The sequence below is a fragment of the Myiozetetes cayanensis genome, unplaced genomic scaffold (assembly GCF_022539395.1).
Source record: "Myiozetetes cayanensis isolate MyiCay16 unplaced genomic scaffold, myiCay2020 scf20-37, whole genome shotgun sequence".
In the NCBI taxonomy this organism is placed as follows: Eukaryota; Metazoa; Chordata; class Aves; order Passeriformes; family Tyrannidae; genus Myiozetetes; species Myiozetetes cayanensis.
Genome location: NW_026087412.1, coordinates 5,218,159 through 5,245,465, shown reverse-complemented (window position 1 = coordinate 5,245,465; position 27,307 = coordinate 5,218,159). Strand labels below are relative to the sequence as shown.

Sequence of the window (27,307 nt, the reverse complement as noted above, 5' to 3'; positions counted from 1 at the left end):
AGATACCACGGGACCCCCCACTCCTGCCCTCCCCACCACATCCCACCTGCGTGACATTGAACACCAGGTAGGAGTAGCTGCCCCGCTCGAAGGTGTCCAGGCTCTCGCCATCATCCCAGAAAAGGTCCCCCCAGGCAGTGGCACTCGAGGACAAGGCCACGATGAGGCGCAGGGGGTTCCCTCGAGTCGCCTCGCTGGTGGTCCCTGGTTTCTGGGGTTCAAAGACATGGGTTCTGCAGGGTTGTGAGCACTGGGGATGGGGGTCTGGGAGCTGAGGTGCTGGGACACACACCCACACACGCTGTGGACAGCACTCAGGGCAGTGATGGGTGGGCACTTACCTGAGTGGGCAGGATGGAACCCTCCCGGACATGCAGGTTGAGGTGCTCCAGGGGGGCTGACATCTTCAACATCTCCCCACTGCTGTTCACCGAGGAGCCCTGGGCAGGTGGTGAGAGACACAGGTATGAGGGAATCAGGGGCACAGCAGGGGGTCAGGCATGGGGCTGGGGAGCAGCCATCCCCACTGCTTCCCCCACCCAGGCTTGCTGGGCTCAGCCATGGTTTCCCACCCACAGTCCTGAGATGCTCAAGCAGGGATCACCCAGTCCCTGGCCAAGTGCCGTGGTGTTCCTCACCGTGTAGAAGTCGTACCACGTGCCTCGGGGGACGTAGCCTGTGACCGAGTCCACCCCAGGCTCCAGCACCGGCGTCACCAGCAGGCTCCGGCCCCACAGGAACTGCCTGTCCAGCTCCAGGGTGGCCACATCCTGAGGGAACCTGCAGCAGGATGGAGATGCTGCTCAATCGGCCACTTCTCTGTGATTCAGCCCAAGCATCTCCCCAGCTCCCGGTGGGGATGGTCTTACTCAAAGAACAAGGGCCGAGCGACAGTGTCCCCTTGCAGGTGGGCATGGTGGAAAAGGGTGTAGAGGAAGGGCAGGAGGGAGTATCGGGTCAGCAGCACGTCCTTCATGGCCGTCCTGGCCGCAGGGCTGAACACCGTCGGGTCCTGGGCCTGGGGGAGATGCAGGGAGTCAGCAGCCATCCCACCCCAACCTCACCTCCCACTCCCCACATCCCCCATCCCATATCCACCATCCCACAACTCATACCCCATATCCCACCCCCTAGGATGCCTCCCACCGGGCACACTGCCCTTGACCTTCTCGTTCTGGGTGTTGTGGTTGCGAGCGAAGGGGTAGAAGGCACCGAGCTGCATCCAGCGGGTGCAGAGCTCCTCCGAGGTGCTGCCCGAGAAGCCGCAGATGTCCGCCCCCACCAGTGGGATGCCGAAGAGGCTGAAGCTCAGCAGCCCTGAGGGCAGGGACAATCAGCAGGGTGCAGGGAGTTTCAGAGGTGTCTCCCAACAAGTAGAAAACTCAGTGGAGCACTGGTAGGGCACCTGTGTGCGTTCTGTGCCACCCACCTGGGATGGAGTAATACATGTCCTTCCACTGGCTCCGGTTGTCTCCCAGCCAGTGCCCTGAGTACCGGCCCTGGCTGGGGAAAGTGGAGCGGGAGATGATGAAGGGACGCTTCCCCCGGATCTGGATCAAGGCACTGGAAAACAACAGGGAGAGGAAGGGGCAGGAGGTGAGAGCAGCCCCCCAGGCGTTTGCTTTATCCCACAACAGTTGAGGGAGAGGTCCAGCCCTGTGGCAGGCCTGGAGAGTTGGCCTGAGTGGTACAGCAAAGGCTTGGCACCAGGACCAGCCTCACCCACCCATCCCTCCCAGAGCAGTGTCAGCTCCCCTCTTTTCCTGGGTTATTCACCCCCTGAAGGCTGCAAGCAGCCAATGTCCCCTTGAAGTCAGGCACTCAAATCCCCTTCCCCATCTGAGCAGGATTTTGTCCCATTCCCATCCCCAAGCTGTCAGGAAGCGGGATGCTCAGGTACCTTGCTGTGGCTTTGGCTTCCATCAGCCCGTAGAGGTTGTGGAGGTTGTAGTGCACCGAGGCTTTCTGCTTTGCTGAGGCACACACTGTCTTGGAGGAGAGGGAATCGCCCAGCACGGCTGCCAGCAGAGAGAGCCCGGTTGGCACCCGGTGGCGGTGGGGTGGAGGGGATGTGGACCCCCCCCAACTTGCTGGCTCTGGGACAGCCCTCTCACAGGAGCCGTCACTGCCAGCCCAGTGCCAAAAGCTCACACAGATGGTCCCATCCTGCACCCTGACATGGCCCCAACAAGTGTGTAAGGCTTAGACACCGGTACTGGCACATGCAAGTAGAGATGGAGACATTCAGGGTGTAAAACAGACAGAATGTCTCTTAGAAACGGTTTTCCCCCATCACACTCGGTTGTCAGAGGTCTCAAAGCACACAGTACATGTCAGCACAGTCTTGTATCTCATCTCCCTCCTTACCTGGAGTGTAGGGTGGGCTGTCGAGATCTCCTGGGGGGCAGCCGTCTTCAGACCCATCCATGAAGTTGGATGGCTCATTCATGTCCTAAGCAAAGAAAATTGTGGAGCAATTTCAAGCATGTGGTTTTGGGGATTAATGGATAGACCTGGAAAAGCTGCAGACAGTCATGCCAGGACACACACACTGGGTGTGAGCTGAGGTGCTGGCAGGAGGCAACCCATGGGCAAGGAGGGACTTACGATCCAGAGGCCATCGAAGGGCACATGGGCATGGAAGTGCTGCAAGTTCTCCAGCCACCACTGGTGCGTGTCTGGGTTGGAGAAGTCTGCAAAGGCAGTGAAACCAGGCCAGACCTGCAGGGACACCACAAACCATGGGTTCATCAAGCAGGTGATTTCTGGGGAGCTGCCACCAGGAACAGGGTACCACAGAATGCTGAAGGACTAGAGGTGAAACAGTCAATAACCCAGAAATTAAATCCAGGCCAGTGCTTCAAGTCCTGAATGCTACATACACAGCATTCCTCCTTCCTGCCTGGTACCAGGAGTATTGGGGTGCTGAGGACTCCCCACAGTCCATGGGCAGTGACAGCTGAAGGAGCGGCTGCTCTCCCTCCACTTGCACGAGCCCTGATACCACCTTGCCCAGGGCATGTCAGGGAAAAGCCATGATTTCTCCACGCTTTGCCTCATTGCAGGAATTTTAGCCAATTCATTTTCCCCCATGTTTTCAGGCTACATCAAAAGCCCCCTCCTTGGAGATGGCGAGGGAGAGACGGTGGGAGCAAACAGTCACAGGGGTCAAACTGGGAGGGAACCACTGTGGAGCAGATCTGGAGATGCACTGTCCACCCCAGACAACCTCCCCTCACCCCAGAAACAGGAAGGGAGAGAAATCAGATGACCAGCCTTGGGCAGCACTGCTGACTCTGTTAAGCTCATATGACTTCCACAGGCTCCTCTGCTGGACAGGGGCTGGATCCTGGGGTGGGTGATGACACCAGAAGGTGACACATGATTACAGGGGCTGAGCCAGGCTCTGGCAATTATCCTGGAGAAGTCCCTTGGCCACTTGTCTTTCCCTCTACTGTAAGGGATGAAATCCCAACCCTGCTATTGCATAACCCATGGGGCTGGGATTTCCCCCTGGAGCTCCTCACCTGCCCGATGAGCGGCTGCCCTTGGGTGGTGTTGAGGAACAAGCCCCGCCTCAAGCCTTCATCAAAAGGCCAGTAGGAGCCGTGAGGGTTGGTGCTGCTGATGCCAGGATCCTGGGGACAGAGCAGAGGGTTAGTGCCATTCCATGGCTCCTTCCCCTGGCCAGACCTGTGTGATTCAGAGAAGAGAACCCAGGCAGGGTCAGCCAGAGCCCTACACGGCGGCTGTTTGCCCCAAGGGGAACAGAAACTTGCTTTGACACTTCCAGGCATGTTTTCTGCAATGCCACTTCTGCAAGTCCCCAGGACATGTTAGGATGTTTTGGGGAGGGGGTGGACAAACACAAAAAATCTTGTGCTTATGCGAGAAATGTCAGGTCATGGAAGGGCTTGGCTACTAACGGGAGTTCAAAGGGGAGGGAATCCAACTGTCCCCTGCAAGGACCTGAGTGTCCCCATTGGCCCCAGTAAGCAGGCTCTGGGCCCCCATTCTTTGTAAGGGGAAGAAAGAAGATCCCAGCCAGGTCACAAGATCCCAGCACTCATGGGGATGTGGGGGCACCTGAGCTGAGCACCCACAAGTTAAACTGCCTGACCTGCAGTTCCTCCATTCATGGAGGTCAGGGGCATCCTTGAACCCCTGCAGCAGACAGGGGCACAGCATGAGAACCTGGCCTGTGTGTCCATGATCCCCACATTAGGGGGATTTCCAGTGGCAGTTTACAGCCACCCATCCAGCACTGGGGACCAGCCTCCCACAAAAATCCTTGGGCCCGGGGTTGATCAGCTGGGATCCGTGAGCATTCCAGCTCTGCAGCAAAGACAGCACAGGGGGAGAGGAGGGGGAGTACCAAGATCATAACGTAGCGCTGCCCATGTTTGTGGAGGTCTTCCACCAGCGAGGGGAGGGAGGCAAATTTCTGAGAATCGAAGGTGAAGTCCCGGTACCCGTCCATGTAATCGATGTCATTCCACTGCGCATCCTGCGGGACAGAGGCTCAGGGATGGGGGATGGAGCCTGGGCCCCCCACTCCACAAGTCTGAGGGATTACCTGGGGGATCTGGTAGTTCCTCATGGCTCTCACGGTCTGCCAGGTCCCATTGCTGGATCCGTAGCCCCAGCGGCAGAGGTGGAAGCCGAGAGCCCAGAGGGGTGGCATGGCTGGGAAACCTGCAGTGGGAGAATGGAATCATGCCTGGGGTGTCCTGAGATGACAGCAGCATCTCAAAAGAATAGGAAGGTAAGGGGAGAGTGGGGAAAAGGAGGTGATTGCTGGCCCCTGATGTGCTGGGAGGGCTGGGGGATGCTGATTCCTCCCCAGCTGGGAGGGCTGGGTGGTGGAGCTGGGGTGGGACACAGATGTGGGCATGGGGAAGGTGCCTGCACATAGCCATGGTGGGGTGCAGGCACTTACCTATCACCTGCTGGTACTGTTGGATGACCATGTTGGGATCAGGCCCCAGGAAGATGTAAAAATCCAGCACCCCTCCGATGGTTCTCCAAGTCAGGCCCGGAGCAGGCTGCAGGGCCACCTCTTTGAGGGGGAAGGAGAAAGGAAAAAGACAGTGACAACTGGGGAGAAACCTCCAGACCTCAGCCCACATGATGGGGACCAGGCAGTGCCACAGGAAACGCTCAGGGGAATAGAGAAATCCCTGCCTTGCACTCAGCGGATGCTAAATGGGTGTCTGGAAGCTTAAATCATCACAGCCCAGGGGAGATCGGTGGTTTATGCTATCTTAAAAATCTGCTCTTTAAGCTCAAAGCTGCGTCAGCTTCCACTGCTGGACCAAGCTCAGGCACGTGCAATGCAGTGCTTTCCTTCACGTTCTCCCCCAAAACCCCCTCCTAAGTGAATCTAGAGCTACTTGTACAAGAGAGTGTGTGGGAGCAAGGCCTTTCCCGGGAAGGGTTTCCACATGAATGAGCCCCCGAACCTCAGCTCAGGTGGCTGCATCTCACACGAGACAGCTCCTCTTCAGCAGCATCGCTGCAACCGATCCCAGCACAGCTGGAGCTGCCAGAGCCCCGGTGAGTGCAGCATTGCCCCAGCTGGCTGCAAGCAGCAGCTGCTGGGAGGGTTGGGTGGTCGCCGGTGCCGTCCCCGACACGGCAGGATCCTGCAGGAGCTGCTGTGTTATCAGCTGGCACACACAGGCAGATCCCAGGGCCGCAGCTGGCACGGCACAGCTGGGGAAACGTGGGCAGCAGACGGCAGCCCCGGGTGCACCCCAGCCATGCCACGCTGCCAGGCCTGGGGGCAAGGATGTTTCAGTGGAGGGGGGAATAGGCATGGACCTGCGTGCAAGGGACTTGCTTTCCTGATGGCAACTCAGCAGCTGGGCGTGTGGTTAAACTCCTCGGCAGTTGCTAAAGAGCCTCGCTGTAGCCAGGAAACAGATGGCTGCGCTCAATAACGGAGCCATCAAACCACATCTTTCCCTTTTACGGCTTCCTCTTACCCCAGGTTCCCAAGCTGGCCACTCCAGTAGTTCCCATCTGTCCCCACCTGCCAGGTCCTCCACTAGGGACAAGCCGGCCTGGGTCCCCTAACACACCTACCCATGGCGTTGCTGTTGAGAAGGAAAACCCCATGAGCATCTCCGCCCTCCTCCATCAGCAGGTAGAAGGGGTGAGCGCCATACAGGTTGAACGATTCCTGCAAGGAAGAGGTGCCAGGTAAGACAGCAGAGAGGGCAAAGCAGGAGAGCCCCATACCACTGGGGCTGAAAAAAAGGCCCCAAGCTACATATGCTGTCCCCACCCAACCAGGCGCCTGTCGCCCCTGTGGAGGACAAGGCAAGGGATGAGGACGGTTTCAGGGCTGGTGCTGAAGGCCATGGGAGGCTGCTTCTTCCTTGCAGTTCAGGGCCTACTGAGCTGGGGTGGGTGAGAGGGAAACCTCCTGCCTCACCACAACACATTGCACGAGCAGCAGGGTGGAGCGGAAAACACCCGGTGCCCTTGGAGAGCCAAGAGCATTTTGCAATGGCTCTGAAATTCTCCCTGGCACATACCTGCCTGTCGGCCTTGATCATCCCCAGCCCCTCCCAATGCTGCTGCCCACTCCTGCCATGTTTTCCCAGGACTTGTCCAAAGCATGGGAGAGCAGCACCCCTGTCCTCACCCCCTGCACCCCCATCGGGAGAGGACAGATGTACCGTGGGAGCGACGTCACGGGCCCACAGCGTGAGGGTGTTCCAGTCCAAGCTGTGCAGGAGGCTGCCACGGTGCTCCCCCAGCCCGTAGAGGAACCTGGATGGGAGCGATGTGGATATCTGGAGAAACTGGTCAGCGAAGATCAAGGGGGCCACAGTGGTGTTGAGCCTGCCAGGGTTACACCAAGGAAAAGAGAGGGTCAAGAGGGGATGCTGGGACCCACTGGGCTCCACTTGCCTGTCAGCAACTGATCCCTTTGCTATCAAAACATCCCAAAGACCAGTGAAGCAGCACATGTCCCATCCTAGATCCCGCCCCAGCACCTTGGCCCAGGAGTAAATTTGGGTATGGTTGGAGGCAAGGCATAGCCTGGGCCTAAACCAGCCTGACCCAGTGTGGCTCAACCTTCCCTTTGACACCAGAAGTTTCCACCCAGGTTATTATTAACCACCGAGGCGATATGGCAGTGGGGCTTCTCAGCCTGCTGTCACTGATAAGCAGCTTCCAAGTACAGGACAGACCACAGTCACCAGCAAATGGGAAGGAGGAGGAAAAGATGGGATCCCAAAACACCCTGACCATACATCGCCCAGCTGTCAGTGCTTGTCAATGGCTTAGTGTGGGCAAAGCCATGGAGGTGAGAGAGAGCAGTACAACAAAGTCACCAGCAGTCTTTTTCCACAAAAAGCCTGGAACTCTGGGTGTCCCTATAGCTTCAACAGCCAGGGAAACCCAAAAGAAGCGTGAAATGGGCAAAGCCACAACCCTTTGTTGGCCCTTTTCCTGAGCCACCATGTCACTTATTGGTGATGTGCCGGGGACCTGCACAGTGTTTGGCTGGTGTAGGACCTCGGGAGGAATCAGGGCACTGGGAGGTTTCTGGAGAGGCGCTGATCCCACCCAGTCCTGCCATGGCCATAGCAAGCACATGGCCAGCCCGTGGGTCTAGGAAGCCACATGCTGGCTCATCCCCATGTGAGCATTGCTAAAAAGATGCAAGACAAAAAGCAATAATTGGCTGGAGACCTTGCAAGTATAGGTTTTCCCACTGAGAAACCTCTGGAAATAGTGCTGGAGCCTGCCTAGGGTAGGATAAGTTTCTCCCCACCTGCCACAGGGTGAGGACAAGGTGGGATCTTACAGCACTGTCCCTGTTGCTGTGCGCCACAGCAGCACTCCAAAGGGATCCCAGGAGAAGTTCAGACTGTAGATGGGGTTTTCTGCCCTCTTCATTGCCCGGGGAACATCAAGGGGAACCTCGTACCGCGGATTGGCCGCATCCGTTATCTGCAGACGGGAGAAAAAGTGCTTAAAGACCAGCAAAGCAAGAGGGCAAAGGGCTGGAGATACTCATTGGCCCCACACAGCCATGCCTGGAGCACAGCAGCTTCCAGACTTGGTCCCAGCAGGGGACAGTTACCTATGGAATGGCAGGTGCAAGGGTCAGGAGGGCAGCCATCGGGAACCTCACCTTGATGTGCAGCCGTGTGTCTGTCTCAAACTCCACGTCCAGCCTCAGCATCTCGATGTCCCGGGGGTAATAGGCCTTCTCCCTTCGCACCAGCAACCCCACCATGCCCAGCGCTGTCTGGTTGAGGCTCTCCAGGGTGTAGCTGGGGAAGTCGGGGGGGTAGAAGCACCAGGGCACCCCTTGCTTGCCCTCTGCTGGCGGGGGGCTCTGGATGAAGCAGCACCCTCGGCTTTCACAGAGCTCCTGGGTCACCACCACGCGCCGCTCCGGGTAGCAGTCGAAGCGATGGCTTTCAGGCACCAGCAGACATTTAGGGGGTGGGGTGGGTCCGAGCCAGCCCCCCGACACTTGCCGCAGCACCCAGACGGTGATGGTGCTCAGCAGCACAGCAGCCACCAGCAGCCCACTGCCCACCCACCACGGGGCCATCTTCCCACGGGCAGGGGGCACCGGAGCAGCCCCTTCCTCCTCCACCTGGCATCCTGCCGGCTGCGGCGTTGTCAGCTTCTGGTACGACTTCATCGTCCTGGTGCTGGATTGGAGGGGAGATGGAGGCAGGTGTGAAGGAGACAGAGATGGAGAGCTCTCCCAGGCCTCAAGGACAGCTTCACCCTCTCCTGGTGCCTCTGGTTCAGGCAGAGCCTGCCCACCTCAGCACCCTGCATCATCACATCTGCGCCTTCGGCTAAGATGCACATGGCAAACTCGGCAATGGAAGGCTTTGCCAAGGTCAGGTGGTCCTGATCCTGCTAAGTGTGGGGAAATGCTGACAAACAACTCTCCACCAGCCCCAAGGGACAAAGCACCATCCGCCTGAACCCCACCTGCTCTCAGGGAGTGGCAGAGTGGCCCCTCAAGGAGTTTTCCCCAGGTCTGAATTTATGGACTGCAGCATTTCTGGAAGCCGCAAGCAAAATCGAGCTTGCTCTGCCTGTGGGAACAGAGGTGGGAGCCAGGGCTCCAAGGTGAGGAGCATTCTGTGCTCAGGGCATTTTCTGCTCTGAGCATCCTCTTTGAGCATCCTCTGTAATCGCCCAAAGCCCTGAGTCAGAGGTTTTAGCTGCGGGCAGGGCTGGGCAAGGGATGGCTGGGAGCATGCCATCAGTCCTTGCCTCCCGCTGATAAAACCTGATTCTAACAGCCTCTCAGAACAAACATCTCCTGGACTGTAAGCGAAGGAGACCCTCATTCTCCGGGTGAGTGCAGGGAGCAATCTCAGCACCTTAAACAAGACACATAGTAAGAGACACAACTTTCTTCTCTCCATCTCCTATCACAGGCGCTCAGACTGACAGGCTGCCCTCCTCATCCTACGACCAGCAACGGCTCAGCAAACGCCTCCATCCCCTCCTCCAAACAGGTTCATTCCCCGGCAGCCCTCCCCAAGCTCGGCCACCACCACCACGGCACAACCCACCGGGGCCCGGCTGCGAAACCCCCGCGAGCGGCAGCGCCTCCGCCCTGTGCAACCATCCCGCCGCTTCCCCCCGCGTGGGTGGCCCCGGGGTGGCAGCGGCCACACCAGCCCCCGAGGTGGCGCCTCGGCGTGCCACCAGCCCGTGCACCCCCGGCTCCTGCCCGGCCGCCCCGCAGCGGGGGCACTGCGGGGGGACACGCGGCCCCGGCCGGGCACGGGGAGCGCCGCGCCCCGGGAGCCCCTGCCCGCCTGCGGGCCCCGCTCCGGCCGTGCCGGCGCTTACATACACGTGTCTCCTCTTGACATTGTGGCTGCGGGCAGCGGGCGGGCAGCGGGCAGCGGGCGGGCAGCGGGCAGCGGGCAGCGGGCAGCGGGCAGCGGGCGGGCAGCGGGCAGGCAGCGGGCAGCGGGCAGCGGGCGGGCAGCGCTCCCGGCGCTGCAGCTCAGCCTGCTCCGCCGTAAACACCCGAAACGCCGCCCCGCTCCTACCGCGCCTCTCTAGTAGCAGCGCATCCGCACACACACACGCCTCTCCTCCGACTTGATCGTCCGCTCGCTCGCTCGCTCGCTCCTCTCCTTTGTGCGCTTTGAGCGGTTTTTTTAAATTTTATCTGCAATTTTTAAATTTATCTGCAATATTTTTAATATTTGTATCTAAGCTCAATGCTTCTCGAAAGAGGCAAGGTGGGGATTATGGGGGATCGGCGTTTATTTTTTAGGTTTTCCCCAGCCCTGGATGCACACAGCGCCTCTAAACCCAGAGTACAAATGCCTCTGTCCCCCTTGTAGGTTGAGAGCACCTTACCCAAAGCAGAGTGAAAGAGGTCCCTGTGCTGAATCGTGCATTGTGGCTTCAGGGAATCACCGTGGCTTCAGGATGTGTTTTGAGCACACAGCAGGTGGGCCAGACCTACAAAACACCCACATCCCAGAATAAAACCCTTTCTCCATCCAGGTTTTCACCAGAGTTCCTGTCTCCCATACAGTTCTCTTCATCTGCTTAACAAATGTATAGAACTGCACAGGCTTTCCCACTTTTTGAGGGACAGGAGAGCTGCTCCTTATTTACTGTCAAAGGCCACTGCAGTCTAAAGGTCAGCAGCAAAGGACAACAGACCTTTGGATTCCCCAGGGAATGAAAACAAAAAGTAACCTGTAGTGAACAGGACGATTCACCCAGAAACAGAATTTCAGGTGACGTGGCCATTTCCCTCCTGCCATAAGCAGTCTGCCAAAATCGGGTTGTTGTAAAGACAGGGGAAATACCCCAATTGTGGCAAGCCTCATGCGTGGGGCTGTCACCACAGAGGGTGAAAACCTCACCCAGGATGCAGCCAGTCCATCCCTCTTGCCTCCTGCCTCCACTCTCTCATGGATGTCTTGGGGAGAAACCTTGGATAATACAGGATGGCTCTGGCTATCTTGGTTATCACCACTCAGAGAGAGCACAGGGGCACGTGGCTGTGTTGGGGATATCAGAGACCCTAAGGCTACCATCCCTCTCCTTGCTTGTCTTGGCTCTCTGAGCCACCAGAACCCTCCTGGATGCAAAGCAGATCTGGAGACAAACCTCAGAGGCATCAGTGGGAACCACAGGGATGGCTGAAATCTGCCTTCCAACTCCGAGGTTAGCCCATCCCAGCACCCAGGGCAAGATTTCAGAGTTTGCAAATCTGGGAGAGGTGAAAGCCAACACTTCATGCCACTGCCCAGGAGCTTTAGCCAACCTCATTAGTCAGTTCCAATAATAAACAGGGATTTCTTAACATCAGGGTGGTGCCTTCACCTAAATCTCACTCCAGCTGCCCAGATCTGTGGGGTTGTGCCAGAAATGGGGCTCTCCATGTTTTGCAGCTCGTGTTGCTCAAAGGGAGCAGCAAAAGATGGGATCTTATTCAAAGCCTCAACTATGGCCCTTAGAGCTGCTCCAATAAGGATATTTGGCCCCGAGGCTGGAAAGCACAAATTGCACAGGCTGACACAGACTTTCTAATATAGTTATGGACACAAAAAAAATCAAAAGGAGCCCAGATGCGATGGAGGCAGTTGGGTTTGATCAACCACCTGTGTTATTACATTTTTTGATGCATTATCATCAGTGTTGGATGCTCCTGGGGTCTGAAATGCCACTCACACCCCTGGGGTCAGGGTGCTGTGTTAGCAGCTCACACAACCACACAAGTGCAAGGATTGGGTTCAGGATCCAGCCATGAGCAGGATTTGGCTCTGCTGCAGGGCTCAGGGGGCTCTGGGACAGATGGTGCTGGGCAAAAGCTGGTCCACAGCTGGTGAAAGAGGGCAAGCCCTGCTAGCACTGCCTCAAGGCAGGCCAGGGACCAAAACAGCCCCTGAACACCCCTGAGAGCCTCACAGTGCCTGAGACACATTTCCCCACCTCTGTCTGTCTCACATCAAGGCCAAGTGCAAGGTGCTGCACCTGGGTTGGGGTCAATATAGGCTGGGGGATGAACGGATCAACAGCAGCCCTGCTGAGGACTTGGGGGTGCTGGTGCATGAGAGGCTGGACATGACTCAACAAATGCATCATGGCCAGCAGGTTGAGGGGGGTGATTCTGCCCCTCTGGTCTGTTCTGGTGAGAACCCACCTGGAGTGCTGTGTCCAGCTCTGGGGTCCTCAGCACAGGAAGGACAGCATCCTGTTGCAGTGAGTCCAGAGGAGGCCACCAAGTTGATTAGAGGGATGGAACACCTCTCTTGTAAGGAAAGGCTGAGATAATTGGAATTGTTCAGCCTGGAGAAGAGAAGGCTCTGGGGAGATCTTATTGCTTCCTTTCCCACTTTGAAGGGAGCCTGCAAGAGAGTTATAGAGGGACTTTTGAAAAGGGCATCTGGTGACAGGACGAGGGGCAGTGGCTTCACACTGACAGAGGGAAAGTTTAAATTAGATGTTAGCAGGAAATTCTTCCTTGTGAGGATACTGGGGCACTGGCACAGGTTGCCCAGAGAAACTGCCCCATCACTGGAAGTACTCAAGGCCAGGTTGGACAGGGCTTGGTACATCCAGGTCTAGTGGAAAGTGCCCCTGCCCAGGGCAGGGAGGGTTGGAATATGATGAGCTTTTCACACCTTCCAACCCAATCCATTCTATGATTCTATGAAATGTGTGAGGGTGCAAAACCCCATGGCCACACCGCGCCCCCTCCATTGGGGGTGATCCGGAAGGACGGGAACTGTTGGAGAGGGCTGAGCCCTGTGGTGGGCTGGGGGTGCAGTGCTCGGCCCTGCACACCGATGTGGATCGGGATGCGGATTGGGATGAGGGGGGATGAGGATGAGAATGGGAATGAGGATGGGCGTGAAGATGGGTATAGAGATGAGAACGGAGAAGTGGATCGGAATGGGGGTGGGGGATGAGGATGGGCATGGGAATGAGAATGGAAATGAGGGATGGAGACGGGGTTGAGGATGGGATGAGGATGGAGATGTGGATGGAGACAGGATGAGCATGGAGATGTGGATGGTGACAGGAATGAGGATGGAGATGGGCTTGAGGATGGGATGAGGATGGAGATGTGGATGGGGATGAGGATCTGGATGAGGGGGGGATGAGAATGGGGATGAGGACGGGAACGAGGATGGGAACGAGGACTGAGATAGGGATGAGGATGGCGATGTGCATGGGGACGAGGGTGGGGAACGGGGACCGGCTACGTGCCGGAGGCAGCGCCGCGCCCCGCCCCGCGCCCTTGCCCATGAATGAAGGCGCGGGCGGTGCCGGCGGTGACGCGGCCGCGGGGCCGGGCCGGGCGGTGACGCGGCCGTGACGCGCCATGCCGGAAGCGGCGGGGGCGCTGGTTGGTCGGCGGCGCGGCGGGGGGGAGGCGGCCGCCCCGCGCTTGTTGTTGTCCGCGGGACTCGCTGGCAGCGAGGGAGGAGGGAGCCGCGCAGCGCCCCGCTGCGCCCCGCGCTCGCCCTCGCCGCCGCCCCCGCCACGGGGCGCTCCCGCCGGCACGCGGTGAGAAGCCGCCCGGGGCGGCGCGGCGGGGGCGCAGGCGGGCGGGTGGGTCGGAGTCGGGAGCAGGGCGGGGTAGGTGGGGGAGGTGACCGCGCGCGTTGCCCGCCGATCGCGGCGGGGAGGGAAGCGGGGGCTCGGCCCGGTCCGGCCCGGTCCCCGCTCGGTCCGGTCAGGTCCGGCTGGGCGCGGGCGGGCGCGGCGGCGAGGTAAAGTGCTGAGTCACCACCGCGCCGGGCACGTGGTGCCGCCGCCCCGCACCGGGCCGGGCCGGGCGCGCACGTGGGGCCCGCAGGGGGCGAGGGGCGGCGGCCCCGCCGCGGGGCGAGCAGGGAGGGGGGTTCGGGGAGCGCTGCCCGCGCCCGCCGAGCGAGTGGCCCCCGAAACGCCCGGGGGGGCGGGGGCGCGGCGGCCCCGCGGTCACACCTTCCCCGTCCCCTCGCTCCGCCGCGGCGCCGCCGGCGCTCAGCGCCCGCGGGACGGGGCCGCCGGCACCCCCGCACCCCCGGGGACGCGGGGTCGGGGGTCCCCCGGGTGTGCGCCGGGGTGATGCTTTCCCGTCTCTTGTTATTTTTCTCCCTCTCCCTCCCCCCCCTCGCCCCTCGAGGATGAGCGCGCTGCCTGCCTCTGCCTTTGAATGGCTCTTAAAATACATGTGAGGAAACCTGTTGTGACGCCGCGCGCTCCGCTGACTAAAAATAGCAGCTTTTGTAGTACGGAGGGAGCCGGGGCGCAGCCGGGGACGGGCAGCGTGGCCGCGGCGGTGGCCGGGCGTGGTGGCAGCTTCGGGAGCCGCTCTCTGGCCCCGGGTTATCGGGCAGGAGCAGCCGCCGGCGGGAAGCGCCAGGCGGGAGCCTCGCTGGCCGTCGGATGGGCTGGGGTTCAGGGCTTATCTCTGCTGAGCACAGCTGCTTTTTGGGTCGAAAGAGGGAGAGGTGCGCGGTGTGTTCAGGCTGTGGGGACGGATGCGTGTGCACGAGGTCGCCCCGAAAACGGGGTGCTCTGCGGTCGCCCAGGGACTGGCAGTGGGAGGAAAGGGGACGGTGACATTCTAGGAGCGGGCACGGCCGCGTGACAGTCTGGTGGGTGCGGGACGGTTTGGGGATTTAATCAGAAGTGGGGTGGGCGGGGGAACCCTCTTCAAACTCCCCGTGACGGCAGTGGCATGAGGTGGGAAAACATCCAGGCCACGAGTGAGGGGAACCGAAATCTCTGAATTCTCAGAGTATGACAGGGTCTGTTTGCTTCCTCCTCTTCCTCGGGCTGAGAGCCCGCTCCCTTCCCTCGTGGGCTGCTCCGTGGAGGATTTATTTTATGGATTCTGCTGAAAGCAGGCCATGAGGTCTCAAATTAGGAACGAGCCCCCCTTTGGGCAAAGTTGTTACAGAAAAGGGAAAGGCCTCCATTTTCGCTTTCACCTGGCCGCCCCCTCCTTTGCCAGCGCACCTAAAGCTGAGCTGGGACTGCGGAGCGCGGGGAGAGACAGCGAGAGCAAAGTGTTTCCCTGAAAAGCTGCACGCCTTTTTCTCGCACTTTCAGTTTTTATAAGCCCTGTGGCGGATAAGCTCAGCCCTGCGCCCCAGCCCAGCGCGTCGTGCCGTGGTGCTGTCGGGGGTTTTAGCAGCGAATGAGTTTACCTGGTGGTTGTTTGTTTTTTTTTTTTTTTTTTCCCCACCGATGAAAGGCGCGCGCGTCCCTCCGCTTTTTCCCCCCCGTCTCCTTCCGTGTGTCCTCCCGGTGCTGCCTGCGGAGAGCCCTTCCTCAAGCCTTCCTCGTGCAGTCACTTCCTAGAGGTGATGGACGCCGCGGCTGCCCAATGGCAGCGCGCAGGGCTGCGCGGCACCGGAGTTAACTCCGCTCCTGCCCGGCCGGGCTGCCGGACCTCGGGCTGGCGGCGACGGGGCTGCAGCCGCAGGCTTGGGCACACTCCCACCGACAGGACACTCCGCGGGCTCTGAGCCTGTCAGGGCTTGGAAGCTGAGCCCTGTTAAATGTTCCCCGGCTGTATTACGCCAGGCTCGTGCCTTGCTTTCACAAGTGTTTCTGAAGCAGAGGCAGAAATTTGTAGGCAATTTTTTTTTTTTTTTTTTGCTTGCCTGTCAAGGGCAGCGTGCTTTGTCATGTTTTATGTCATTTCTGCACCGTCGCCCGTCTCGGCAATCTGTTGCGGCACAGAGTTCGGTACTGCTGTGTGCCTCCTGAAAGGGAAAAGTACAGATCAGCTTGATACACTCTGATTTCCATCAGCATTGGAAGATGATTAATGGCGTGGAATGTGCTGCAGGACTTGGTATTGAAAATCTCTAGCTGTGTGAGATGTTTGGGAAGCGAAGAAAGGACAGCTGGGAGCGCTGGCCCCTGCGGCAGTCAGGGTTTGTGGGATAAGCTTGCTCGCTGATCATTTTTGTAAACATCCAGCTGTGAAATACTTGAGCGGTGCAAGCACTTTCAATTATCAGGAAGTTTCAGGCTCAGCACCCTGTAGAGATGAACATGCAGTTTCCACTTCTGTCTCAGCTATTGTTTGAGGCTATCTTCAAACTTCGGCAGAGAGTCTTCCAAGCATGAAGCAAGCACAAGCGATGCAATGCTCTGTGACCATCAACACAAGGACTGGGGGGGAGAGGCAGTAATGAGAGCGATTACCCTGCCACTGTGCTCCCGAGCAGAGGGACAGCTTGCTTAGTGGATGCCACTGCTTTGCAATATTGCAGGACGCCAAGTAGCGATACCACTGTGTTCCATTATTAGCAGTCGGTGAAGGTATCTGACTTGATGGCTGGCACGTGGGGTCAGGAGTAGCAAAGTCAGGAATCTCAATCCCAGCTCTGCCCCAGGATCCGGCTCTGCGTCCGAGCAAGTTATTTGTTGCTTGGTGGCTTATCTTGTGTGGCTGAGGGAAATGCATCTTTGGGCTAGTGATTGCTGAAGTGCAATTCCAGTATATCTCTGTCACCACGTTTTCTAAGCGTGTGATGGAAAAAGTGCTGTAAGCTTGTCAGTGCCAGGGCTGGCTGTCACATACCTTTCCCCTTCAGCCACCTCCTCCATGAAGTTTCAGAGGTGACACACAGGCGTACCCGCCTGGTACTCCATATCCCTGCTCCCTAACCACAGGCTCTCTGCAGCATCTGACTAGGTTGTTTACCAAACCACTGAAGACTGTCTGATCCGTGTCCAGGCTTCCCCAGAGAGTGCCTCAGAGAGCTGTGTCCTGGCAGCTCTTAAATGTGCTCTGAAGGTTCCTGAATCTCCTCTTTGCTGCTGGATGCTGGTTCCGATCCATAAGGGAAATGGAAAGCTGGCCAGCTGGGCGAGGGCTGCGTGGAGCTCCTCTAGAACAGTAAACAGTGACTCACCCCCTCCTTGTGTCTTCTCTCTCTTCATGTCAAATATATTGCCTCGCATATGCTTCTCTACTCTCTGATTCACACCACCAGCCTGTCCCTCCCCGCTCTCATTACAAATGAGTGACAAGCGTCAGTCTGCCTTACAGGATGTGTGAAGGTTGTCAGAGCAGGAGAATGGATTTTTGAATGATGGGGAGAGGCATGGTGCTCTGCCTACCATGCTGCAATGTGCTGGAAATCCATGTCGTGCCTCCGAGTGGCAGAGGCACGGCGATGAAGATTTAAGCATCTGTAGTTCCCTTCACCTTTCAGCTCAAATATCCTTGGTAGGCACGTCCGTTTGGCTTGTGCTCTGGAGCTGGGAGTAACTTGCGGATAAACGAGAGATTTAAACAGCTGCCTAGGAATTAAATGGCTGCATTTGGGAATGAGTAGAGTATTCCCTGCATAGCTGTCGGTGCTGTATTGAGACGTGATGGCAGAAATCCCCGTCGCTGCTTGAACCTTGCGCTGTTTTTCTGCCCTCGGGAAGTCGTCGCTGGCTTGGCGGAAGGTGAGGGTTGCATGTTTTCAGTTTGCTCTATGTGTGTGAGAATGGAAGCTAAACACCAGCAGGGCTGTCTGCCAGGTGCTCATGTTCTGGCCAGGGTTGCCTTTCAGTGTAGAAAGAGTTTTAAAATTCAAGTTCATCCACAGTTGTTGGGTGTCGGCAGCGACTTTATAGTAATTCCTTAATGTGTAACACGCTTGGAAAGCCCTGTAGCGTGGAAAGTCTGAAATCTCACTCTGGCATATTTTCTTTCTTAATTGCAAGCCTTGTGTGGAAAGCTCTGTCCTGCCTCTGCCTGAGTCAGGCTTTCTGCTGTCTTTCCCTTTCAAAGCAAAGGAAACGCAGATCTCTAGATGGTCTAAGCTGAGACCGCCAGGCTTAGCATGTCAGCTGGAGACCTCCAGGTTTTTGGGAGGATGCTGCAAGAGGCATAGGAGTTGTCTGAGAGAGGGAGAGGGCGTTGGCAAGGCTGTCAATGGGTAACTTTATTGCAGAATTACAAGGGCTCTTTATGTAACCCACAGTCAAAACACTTGCTGTAAATACGAGCGTGGAGCTGCTCTGGAAAAGCCTTTTCCCCTCACAGTTGGTGTATTACTACTCACTGCTTTATTGATGTAGCGTTCGAAGTGTGTCGTACTGCTTACAGAGCAGGATGTAACACGGTCCTTGTTCCAAAAAGCTGAGCTCCTAATTTTAGATGTGATGCAGCAAACGCAATTAAGGAAAGAAGGGCAGGAGTAGGGTAAAGACTAAAAGGGTTCTAATAATCAAATTGCAGGCAGGGTCCCAGAAGACTCTTGTGCAGCATGTTTAGGGAATGCTGCTGGGTATGACTTGTTTGCGGAATGGTTTATGATTTTGTTGTGGATTTTGTTTCCTATCTGTGGGAGATGCCATGCTGATTTTAGTAGCTTGCTGGTAGCTGAATAGTCCCAAATAGTTCTGATGGGAAGGAGTTAGTAGATGGGGTGATGGAGCCTGAGGCCCTGGAGGGCTGCTGGTGAGGGTTGTAAATGTTGTTGTATTGGTTTCGAGCAGAGCCTGGACCACACCTGTGCCTTCACCTAGTGCAGAGATAAGACTCTTCCTGGCACTGGAGTCTGAGTGTGAGGCTTGAACCTGTTTGAGTGTTTGTACTTGCGCAATGGAATCCTGCCCTTTGGGTCGGGGTAGCCCCCAGTCTCCGACCCTTCAGGAGGGTCTGGTGTCACTATTCCTGATCATGCCCTGAACCTTCTCATTCATCTCTGTGCCAGCAACGGCTCTGGCCCATCACCCCTGGTGCAGTAGGAATGATCCCTGCCTGTCTTGGGGGGGTGCCTTGGTGTGGAGGGGAAGACAGGTGTGCAGCAGAAGACCCTGTACCGAGCATCTGTGCTGTCTGTCCGCTGAGGAATGTGCAGGGTAAGGAACTGTTGCTTTGGTGACATGGAGCAACAGGTGACCAGAAGAGGTTTCATCATGCAGAGCTGGAACGTTGCTTGGGGTAGCAGGTGAGCCCACATGCTGACCCCACTGGAGGCAACCTCCCCCCTCGGCTCGTGTTTTCCATGGTACTTTACATTTCTTTCCATCTCCGTGCAGCCAAGTGGCCCCGTTCAGTTTTTCCATCGGCTGGCGCAGAAAACGCTTTGAAGACGCGCTGGGTGAGGATCAAAAGGCTTTTTGTGCAGTTGGTGGGTGTGACACGGGGCTGTCGTTGGCCTCCCCCTCCTTTTTGCCTTTCCTTTTCCGGTGTTAGCAGCGCGGCGTGCGGCCAGCGCGCCCAGCGTGCCCCTTCCCTTGTAGGGATGGGGGTGGCGAGGGAGGGGGGATGCCGCTGAGGGAAGGAAGAGTTTCTGATGCTGTGGGAATGTGAGCGCTCAAACTCTGTAAACAGCTGGTGACTCACTGCATAACTATGGCACCAACTGCCTGCGGCCCGGCGCTGCGCCTCTGCAGGGAGGGGGCTGCCGGCCCTTTCCTCTACGCACTGGCAGCGCCTCTGCGCTCCTCAACTCTGAGAGGAGTCCTCCTGGCCAAGACAAGGAGCTTTTTCCTTCCTCCCGACTGCTAGGGCCTACGTCTGCGCCTCCGGCCGGGAGGTAGGGGTGGGCAGCAAATGCCTGGTGCAGCGGGGAAGCGATGGACGGACAGCAAAAGGGCAGTGCTGGGGTCTGAAGAAGTGCTTGTGCTCGCAGGGGGATCCTGCCCTTCTGAAGAGCACAAAGTGTGGCAGCAGACAGAGGTCGGGCGCTCTCCCATCCTTTGGAGGCAGCTGCAGGGGGCTGAGACTTGCCCCTGTGCCCAGCCCGCTCCTGTGACCCTGATGAGGCAGGGGCTGCAAGTTTGAGGTCTGCCTGGGGTGGGGTTCGGTGCTGGAGGAGAGCAGGGAAGGACTCAGTGATGCTCTAGAAAATGCAGTGCACACCAGTTGCTGTAAGTGGTCCATTCATCACGGAGCATCTTGGCTGGTGCGCTGTGCGGCTGTCCTTGTCCCTCCTCCAGACATGGAGAGCTGTGCTGTCTCGGGCTTAAAAATAGAGGAGGCGCCTAAATACACTCCCTAATATCTGGGATAGTATCTTGCAGCTCTGCACTTACAGGATTATTTTTTTCCGCTCCTGCTCTTCATCTTGATCTTTACGTAAGTCGTGTGATGATGAGGTGTCTTGACTGATAAAATTCAAGTGACAGCAGCACGGGCTGAGCCAGCACCTTCACCCACCCGGCTCCCACCAGTCCTCACGCCCCACCTTTGCGCCCCCCAAATCCCGCCACCCCTGTTTGCAGATATGAATGAGTTTGTTTACTCTCCGACGACCTCGTGATGTCTTTGCACAGACATGACCTGAAGTCATTATTGCTTTTGGGCTTCTCTGTTTCCATGGTGACTGTCTCCGGGTTGGCTACTTTCCCAAGGTCACCATGGCAACTATCAGAAGGGAATCATGCTTGGGATGCTTTGGCTGGATTTTTCATGAATGATTAGGATGTGTGACACGATGCAGACGTGGAAATGGGGAGGGTTTGGGCTGGGCTGGAGAAGGTGGGGGGAGAGAGAGGACTCCCGCCAGACAGGCTGCGCTCTGCGGTGCCGCGGGTGTGCAGCCCTCGAAGCCGCCCTGCATCGGGGGGGCCCGGCGCCTCGCCCCCTCCCCGCTGGGGAGCCATAGGCACAGGCTGTGATGGTGGCGCGGCTGTGGTCGCCTCGCTCGCGGTAGGTACCCGTCGGAGCGTCGTGCTGCCGTCACCGCAGGGTGAAGGGTTTGGGTGGAGGTGCGGGCAGGTGAATTTTCGGCAAGGCGCTGGTCGAAGGGGTGTAGTCGCCGGCTAAGGTGAGAGTGAAGGGCAGCGTCGCGGCAGGGGATGGTCTGTCTGTCGATGGACATGCCTCTACGTCACTAGATACATCAAGCTGGTCGGCTCTCGCAGCCTGGGGCTGGAGGATCGGGAAGCAACAGTCTTGGTGTGTTGGAGAGGCAAACTCCTGCCTGGCTTTGTTATCAGGGGCTTTTGTTTCTGTTGTTCTGGTTTTCTGGTGGCGTCTCCTTTGGGTGGGGACAGCGCTGGAAGCAGGTTACAAACCAGGCAGCTTCTTTCTGGGTTGCTGGTTCAATTTCGAGCTGGGTTAATAATCATCAAAATAAGAATGAAGGGAGTTGTTGTCTTGTGGCTTTTCAGTGCCTTTTATGAGCGGAGGTAACTCTTAATTCAGTCCCTAATAGGCCATTTGGAGCGTCTGGGATTCCTCTGGAGGGAGGTGGCGGGGCCTGAGAGGCCACGCTCTGTGCTCCCCTTGGGAAGGGGTGGCACATGGCAAGGCGGTGTGTGGTGCTTAGTGTGACTGTTGTTTGTGGGTGTCCTTCCCCGTCCTCCCTGCCCTGTCTTTTCCCTGCTGGATCTTAGTGTAGTTAATAGCAAAGTACAAGGTCTTAATGTTAGAAAGCAATGCGCTTGTCAACACAAATGTCCAAATTACATCACAGTGCTTCCAGCAACTGTGTGGTTGTTTCCTGCAGTGGTGGTTGAGTTCAGAGTTTGGGCCACCGTGTTTGATATCTTCTTCCTACCTTCGTCTCTGAGATTAACCTATAAATCTCGTTTTGTTTTCCCAGTTGCAATTTCTGAGCAGTTTTGTCCGGAAGACTGTGCTCAGGTTATGACGACTAATCCCAAACCGAACAAGGCATTAAAGGTAGGCAAGAAGGCCGGGTGGGTGGGGATGGGTGGCCAGGGAGGCTGTTGAGGAACTGTGCAATGTTGGGTCGTACATGACTGTTCTTTTTCATTCCAAGAGAGTCTTACAAATGAGTGCTGATGCAATTTCCCACTATCTTAAGGAAAGGTTAGGGTAGAAGAATACCAGCGATACCCAGAAAGAGGTCTAAAGTCTCTGGGATGGCGTGGAGGCTGGTGTATCCCAGTTGCCTATCCAAGAAACTTCTGAGTATAGCAGGTATTGGCAGCATCCTGAAACCAGTGCTCCCAAGCTTGAAGTTCTTTTACTCTCTGGACTGGGTGGCACTGGGGAAGGGATGTGTTCAGCTGGTGTCTCTGACATTTATGAGGCAGTAAATGCCTCAGACATGCCAGCATGATGGTGGTCTATGCATGGGCTGTGCATGCATTGTTGAAATTTCTTTCCAGTGTTTTAGCTCTTCATTCCATATGTCTTTCAGTCTCTGAAAAGACAAAAGGATGGAGTCGTAAAAGTTCAGGATTCAGTGATCTTAAAGGTTTTCTTGATTCTATGATTCTGAAAATAATGGTGGTGGCAAACCTGCTTGACAAAAGGCACAAGGCCTTGGTGTGGCTTTCTCATGTAACTTCACTCTGGCCTGTGCCCCAGCATAACCAGATCAGGCTGTGTCCTTGAAACCAAGCAGGGTTGGTTTTGTTCACCGCTCAAATGAGCAATCTTCAATGAAAAACCATAAAATGCTGAATTAAGCCCTGCATACAAGCAACTATTCTGCTTTTGAGATGCTGCACTATTATCCCAGCGTAATGCTGTGAAAAGGTGTCATCTTTAGCATTCAGTATGAATTCTGGGTCCTGACCAAGAACTCACAAACAAAAGGCTTCATCTGGCTTTACATTTACCTCCTTGAAAATCTTGCTGTTGGGTTCACACCACTTTCTTTGAACTAAGAGGGCCACCCAAACCCAGATGACAGCAGTGCTCAGATCTCTGCCGTGTTTAACCCAGATGTTTTAGTGGAGCTTGTGCTCTTTACAGCGCTGCAGGGTGTTTTCCAGGTAGGGCCGTCACGTTGCTGAGGGGTGACCCTGTCTCCTTCTGCTGTCCAGAACATCCGCTCGCGTAGGGTTGCTGCTACCCCTGTGCTGTTGGTATTTGCAGGTAAAGGAGGAGTCAGGAGAGAATGCCCCAGTGCTGAGTGATGATGAACTCGTGTCAATGTCCGTACGGGAGCTGAACCAGCACCTGAGGGGTCTCACCAAAGAGGAGGTCATCCGTCTGAAGCAGCGGAGGCGCACGCTGAAGAACCGGGGCTACGCTGCCAGCTGCCGCATCAAGCGCGTGACTCAGAAAGAGGAGCTCGAGAGGCAGCGGGTTGAGCTGCAGCAAGAGGTGGAGAAGCTGGCCAGAGAAAACAGCAGCATGAAGCTAGAGCTGGATGCCTTGCGCTCCAAGTACGAAGCACTCCAGACCTTTGCTCGTACCGTGGCGCGAGGGCCTATTACCCCGACCAAAGTTGCCACCACCAGTGTCATCACCATCGTGAAATCAGCTGAAATCTCATCCAGTTCTGTGCCGTTTTCAGCAGCGTCCTAGTGCCCTCGGTGGGGGGAACTAGCAGCCTTTCAGAGGGGAGGGGATAAGGCTCTTATGCATTGTTCCGGAGTCCTTGGTCATGTCAAGAATTGGCATTTTAAGAATTCTCTTCCAAAAGTGCAAAAAATAGAAGAAAAAAAAAAAAGAAAACGAGAAAAACAAACAAACCCAAAGGGTTCCTACAAAGGGAACTTAACTGGCTGCTTCTGTCTGGACTCAGTGGCTCCATCAACCTCTTGTGTCCAGGATTTGAGCTCTGTATGCAGTACAAATTGCAAGATCTGCTTCCTCCTTCCCCCTGTGTCCACAAACCCCTCTCAGCCGTGGGGAGCTTTCCAGCTGGGAGAAGATACCTGAGGAGCCTCCAGAGTCTTCGTGAATGATGCTCAAGAGCCAGGAAACAGATGGACCGTAGAAATCATCATGTGAGATGAATGTATGGGAAAAAGAGTTTCCTTTAGTGGCCTCCTACTCCTTGTAAGAAGGGTCTCCCCTACCTTCCCCAATTCCATCTGATATTACGAGGGCAGGGATATAGGCTTTTTGGATTTGATTTCATCGTGGTATGAGTGGATGGGAGTGGGAGGACTATGGAGACTAATGCTTGGGTCTGACCACACCCATTAGGAATAACATTTTGTTTTTGATCCATGCTGTTAAAATATGGAAAAATATATATTTTACATATTTTAATATGCCCCATTACCTGTGTGGCCTGTAAAAACTACATCGCAGCCTCCTTTATTCCAAGCCCAAGTTTCCCAATAGCTCCTTCCCAAAGGTGTGCCTGTGAATTGGGTATATTTATGCAGTTTATTTCTTCCAAATGATCCACAGTCTTGAAGTAGCAGCTTTTTTTTCCTGGATTCCCTCAAGCTTAGGGGAGGGAGGCGCAGTAAATGCTGTGAATGAAGAGCAGTGTGATGGGGAGGAAAAGGGGAGATGAGGAGGAAAAATGCTGCAAGTATTACTGGTGGAGGCAGAACTGGCTGTGAGAGAGAAGGTGGGACAGTTCTGCTGGGATCAGCACTATGAGAAGGGGTTTGTGCAGAGTATTTCAGAAGGATGTTTTTAAAGCACTGAAGTGTAACTAGAGGGCAATAGTGTTCAGACAGGAGGAGAGAAGTTTGAGTCTCCTCTTTGACAAAAGCATTGGTAGGTTAGCAACGAGCATCCCAGCTGGAGAGCTGCGCTCGCCAGTCCTTGATGACCAGAGAAGTGCTATGGGGAGGTCAGATGGGAGCTGGAAGAGTCTTTTCCTCTCCATAGCACATCAGATGCTGAATTTGGGATCCAAAGAGTACAGTGAACAACCCTCAGTGTTCAGACAACCTGTGTGAATGTGACCCTGAAACTTGACGCTTTCTCTTGCAAATGGGGGAATTATCCCGAGAGGTGCACGGAAGGCAGGATGGAAAATCGGTGCGTGTAGGGGACGGAAGAATTGGGATCGAGAAGTCGTTTGTATGGCTCTGAGCAGTGGTTTGGGAGAGGGATTTCTGACTCAGCAATGGGCAGGAGGTGGGAAGCTGAAAGGAGAGATTCTGCTGTTGCGCAGCAGCGCTGAAAAGACGAATGTTTCCAGGTCACTGTAAAAAAAAAAAAATAGCTATGTTGGTGTTTGTGTGTTTTGTTGTTGTTTTTATTTTCTTTTTAAAGTAGGAAAGAAAAGGGACTGTGAGTTTTGTAGGGCAGGTCAGAGACTTGTGGAATGGACGATGCCTGTTGTCAGGCAGGTGAGAAGAGAATGAGATTGCTGAAGTTCAAGATGAGGAGAAGAGCTTAGAGAATTTGGGCTCCAGAACAGAAAACAAAGATCACGGAGAATTCACAAGTGTTTTGGACTGAAAGAGAATAATCAAGTGCCACCGTTGTTGCAAAGGGAACAGTGAGCTGGCATCTGACACCCAGTATAATTTGTTATTTGAGGCTTTGTCTTGCCTTGGATGGCAGTAAGTTGGTAGAAATTTAGTGAAGCCCTACTTGTCTTTGGAAGAAGTCATTAGCTTGCTTTTTCTTTTTTTTTCACCTTGTCATCGGAGTCTCTGGATTTCCCAGGAGGGTCCCTTGTGAAATAGGTTAATGAAAAGAGAAACCTCAGTCTTGGTTCTCATTCAGTCCTCAACATCGACATCCGTGACCTTACTGAGCCAGAAAGGGTGTCAGTGAAATGCTTCCTGAAGGCTCATTCCCCCTGCCAGATCCACGTGTTATGGAGGGGAGCAGGGAGTTTCCTTCAAGTGATTTTCCAACACGTAGAGTTTGGATGACACTTAGCGTTACCTCATTTCTCCTCCACTCCCTCCCTATCTCCAAACAGGCAGATCAATGTCCTGTGTATCAGTACCAGTTATTGACTCCCACAGCAGAAGCTGAGGAAGAGAAAGATGTTACTGTCATTTCCTGGTCCTCTCATGTTCTCCAGCTCACAGACATTGGAAACTTTCCCAGACCTTACAGGTGCCTCCGAAAACAGGCAAAATGGAGACTCCTGGCACTGTTGGGGCTTTAAATGAAAACTTTAAAGAAAAAGGCCAGTTGACTTGAAAATGCCCAAATGCTTCCAGTCTTTAAAACAGCTCCAGAGCTCCATAACATTCCTGGCTAGATAGGAACACCCTCTGGCTGCCCTTGACACCCCTCCGGGGAAATCAGACCTGTCTCACCAAGGGAGACAGAGGTCGAACTTTGTTCCGTGGGGTCTTCTTGCTGTTGGAATGAGTTGAGAAACATATCTTTACGTGGCACTTCCCTTGTGGCCAAGTATTTTTTTTTTCCAGTTCTTGGAAGGGTGCCAAAGGCTTGTCCAAGTGATTGCTAGTTTAGTGCTGGTAGACACTTAAATCTCTGGTCACTCGATAAAGAACAAGAGGCCTGGGTGTTGTTAAAGCTGTTGATACCATAGCCATGGTAGGTAATCCATATTGGATATCCATAAGGACCACGTGGAAATATTTAAAGAGAGAGAAATATATATATAAATATATAATTATATACATTTTATCGTACAGATTTTTCGTAAAAAAGAAAAAAAATAATTTTTTTTCCAAGTTTGATACTGTAAATCTTTATTAAAAGAAATTGCCAGTCCAGGGCTCCCTGGGTGGTGACCTGGAGGGGAATGAAATGTCCTGGCTAAACTTCCACAGAGGGATCAGAATTGCAAGGTAACGTGGAGGGAGGAATGACCCGAAAGCTGTTGACCGCATTGGAGATCCAGCTCCTCCACCCTCCTCCCTGGAGGGCCCTCCAGCTTGGGGTTGTCGCGTTGCATTCCTCTGGGGTTCGGTTTGTTTCTGTTGTGTTTTATTTTTTTTTGTTTTGTTTTGTTTGTTTTTCTTTTTTCTTTTTTTTTTTTTTTCTCTCCGTCCTGCACTTGCCAGCCTGACACCCAGGGCGAGTGCGGCGCGTGGCGCCGGCGGCGTTGGGGCGCGTTCCCCCCGCAGCCGCGCCTCTCGCTTGTCTCTTTGCTGCAGTAGTTTGGATGCCGGGGCTCCCTTCTCTGCCCCTCTTAGTTTGTCCCCCCCGGCCCCGCTGAGGAGCGGGGGCTCTGATTTTTGAGTGCTGGGATCCTCTCCCCTGGGCCTGGCCTTTCTTTGGTTGCTCCCCATCCGCGGTGTGACGTGGGAACCGAGGGCTGGGCGGGAGGCAGGAGAAGACGAAAAGCGTCGCGCAGGGACCGGGAAGGGGCATCTCTGTTCTCGTAGACCTGTTTGCTGTGCTCTCTGTTGGGAGTGGGGAACCTTTCCCTCCAGGGCAGCTCCAGATCCCTCAGAAACAAGTCAGTGTCTCTGCTCTTGCCCAACTCTACTATGAAGTGCAGAGACCTGGGTGACACGGCAGCTCTGGGATGGTCGGGGAGGGACGAGGCGCTGGCGATGAGCCGGTGCGGAGGCGAGCTGTGGCAGGGCCAGGCGCGATGCCACGGGAGCGCGAGGGACGGCTCAGACCCCGGGGAGGAGGAGAAGGTGGCAGTTTTTTCTCTCTCGAATCATTTAAACTTCATTGTCATGATTGTTTTTATTTAAAGAGTTAAAAAAAAGAAAAAGAAAAAAAAAAAAAAAAAGAAACAAAACAAAA

General features: G+C 55.5%; 2 protein-coding genes across 6 annotated transcripts in view; one reads left to right on the top strand and one right to left on the bottom strand.

Annotated features, from left to right (window-relative positions):
- Positions 1-15,281, bottom strand: part of LOC126641079 (lysosomal alpha-glucosidase-like) — a 16,026-nt gene extending 745 nt beyond the window's left edge. Inside the window, exons 1-20 of one of the 3 annotated variants that reach the window (XM_050317401.1) lie at positions 15,183-15,281; positions 12,179-12,383; positions 10,378-10,482; positions 8,156-8,687; positions 7,826-7,971; positions 6,687-6,852; positions 6,088-6,184; positions 4,940-5,059; positions 4,577-4,695; positions 4,376-4,507; positions 3,528-3,638; positions 2,608-2,721; positions 2,368-2,452; positions 1,901-2,018; positions 1,430-1,563; positions 1,166-1,317; positions 870-1,018; positions 639-780; positions 342-440; positions 47-211 (exon numbers count right to left, since the gene is read on the bottom strand). In XM_050317401.1, coding sequence (XP_050173358.1) covers positions 47-211; positions 342-440; positions 639-780; positions 870-1,018; positions 1,166-1,317; positions 1,430-1,563; positions 1,901-2,018; positions 2,368-2,452; positions 2,608-2,721; positions 3,528-3,638; positions 4,376-4,507; positions 4,577-4,695; positions 4,940-5,059; positions 6,088-6,184; positions 6,687-6,852; positions 7,826-7,971; positions 8,156-8,687; positions 10,378-10,418 — 2,622 coding nt within the window. In that variant the 5' untranslated portion in view covers positions 10,419-10,482; positions 12,179-12,383; positions 15,183-15,281. Of the gene's footprint in view, positions 1-46; positions 212-341; positions 441-638; positions 781-869; positions 1,019-1,165; positions 1,318-1,429; positions 1,564-1,900; positions 2,019-2,367; positions 2,453-2,607; positions 2,722-3,527; positions 3,639-4,375; positions 4,508-4,576; positions 4,696-4,939; positions 5,060-6,087; positions 6,185-6,686; positions 6,853-7,825; positions 7,972-8,155; positions 8,688-9,859; positions 9,950-10,377; positions 10,483-12,178; positions 12,384-12,659; positions 12,732-15,182 lie in introns of those variants that run through there. The other 2 variants (XM_050317402.1, XM_050317403.1) reach the window with 2 other exon arrangements.
- MAFK (MAF bZIP transcription factor K) lies at positions 13,498-27,307 on the top strand. 3 transcript variants are annotated; one of them, XM_050317454.1, is made up of 3 exons: positions 13,498-13,547; positions 21,544-21,625; positions 22,793-27,307. In XM_050317454.1, exons 2-3 carry the CDS (start codon positions 21,590-21,592, stop codon positions 23,225-23,227), a joined length of 471 nt encoding a protein of 156 aa, XP_050173411.1. In that variant the 5' UTR covers positions 13,498-13,547; positions 21,544-21,589; the 3' UTR covers positions 23,228-27,307. The 3 variants fall into 3 exon arrangements, with proteins under 3 accessions (XP_050173411.1, XP_050173410.1, XP_050173412.1); XM_050317453.1 differs by lacking the exon at positions 13,498-13,547 and adding an exon at positions 17,305-17,448 and having other exon boundaries at positions 21,546-21,625; XM_050317455.1 differs by lacking the exon at positions 13,498-13,547 and adding an exon at positions 20,613-20,647 and having other exon boundaries at positions 21,546-21,625.

Bases quoted from the DNA above. Each gene is read 5' to 3' on its own strand.
- MAFK (XM_050317454.1), top strand. From the start codon at position 21,590: ATGACGACTAATCCCAAACCGAACAAGGCATTAAAG. The intron at 21,626-22,792 runs GTAGGCAAGAAG...TGGTATTTGCAG, and splicing joins AACCGAACAAGGCATTAAAG to GTAAAGGAGGAGTCAGGAGA.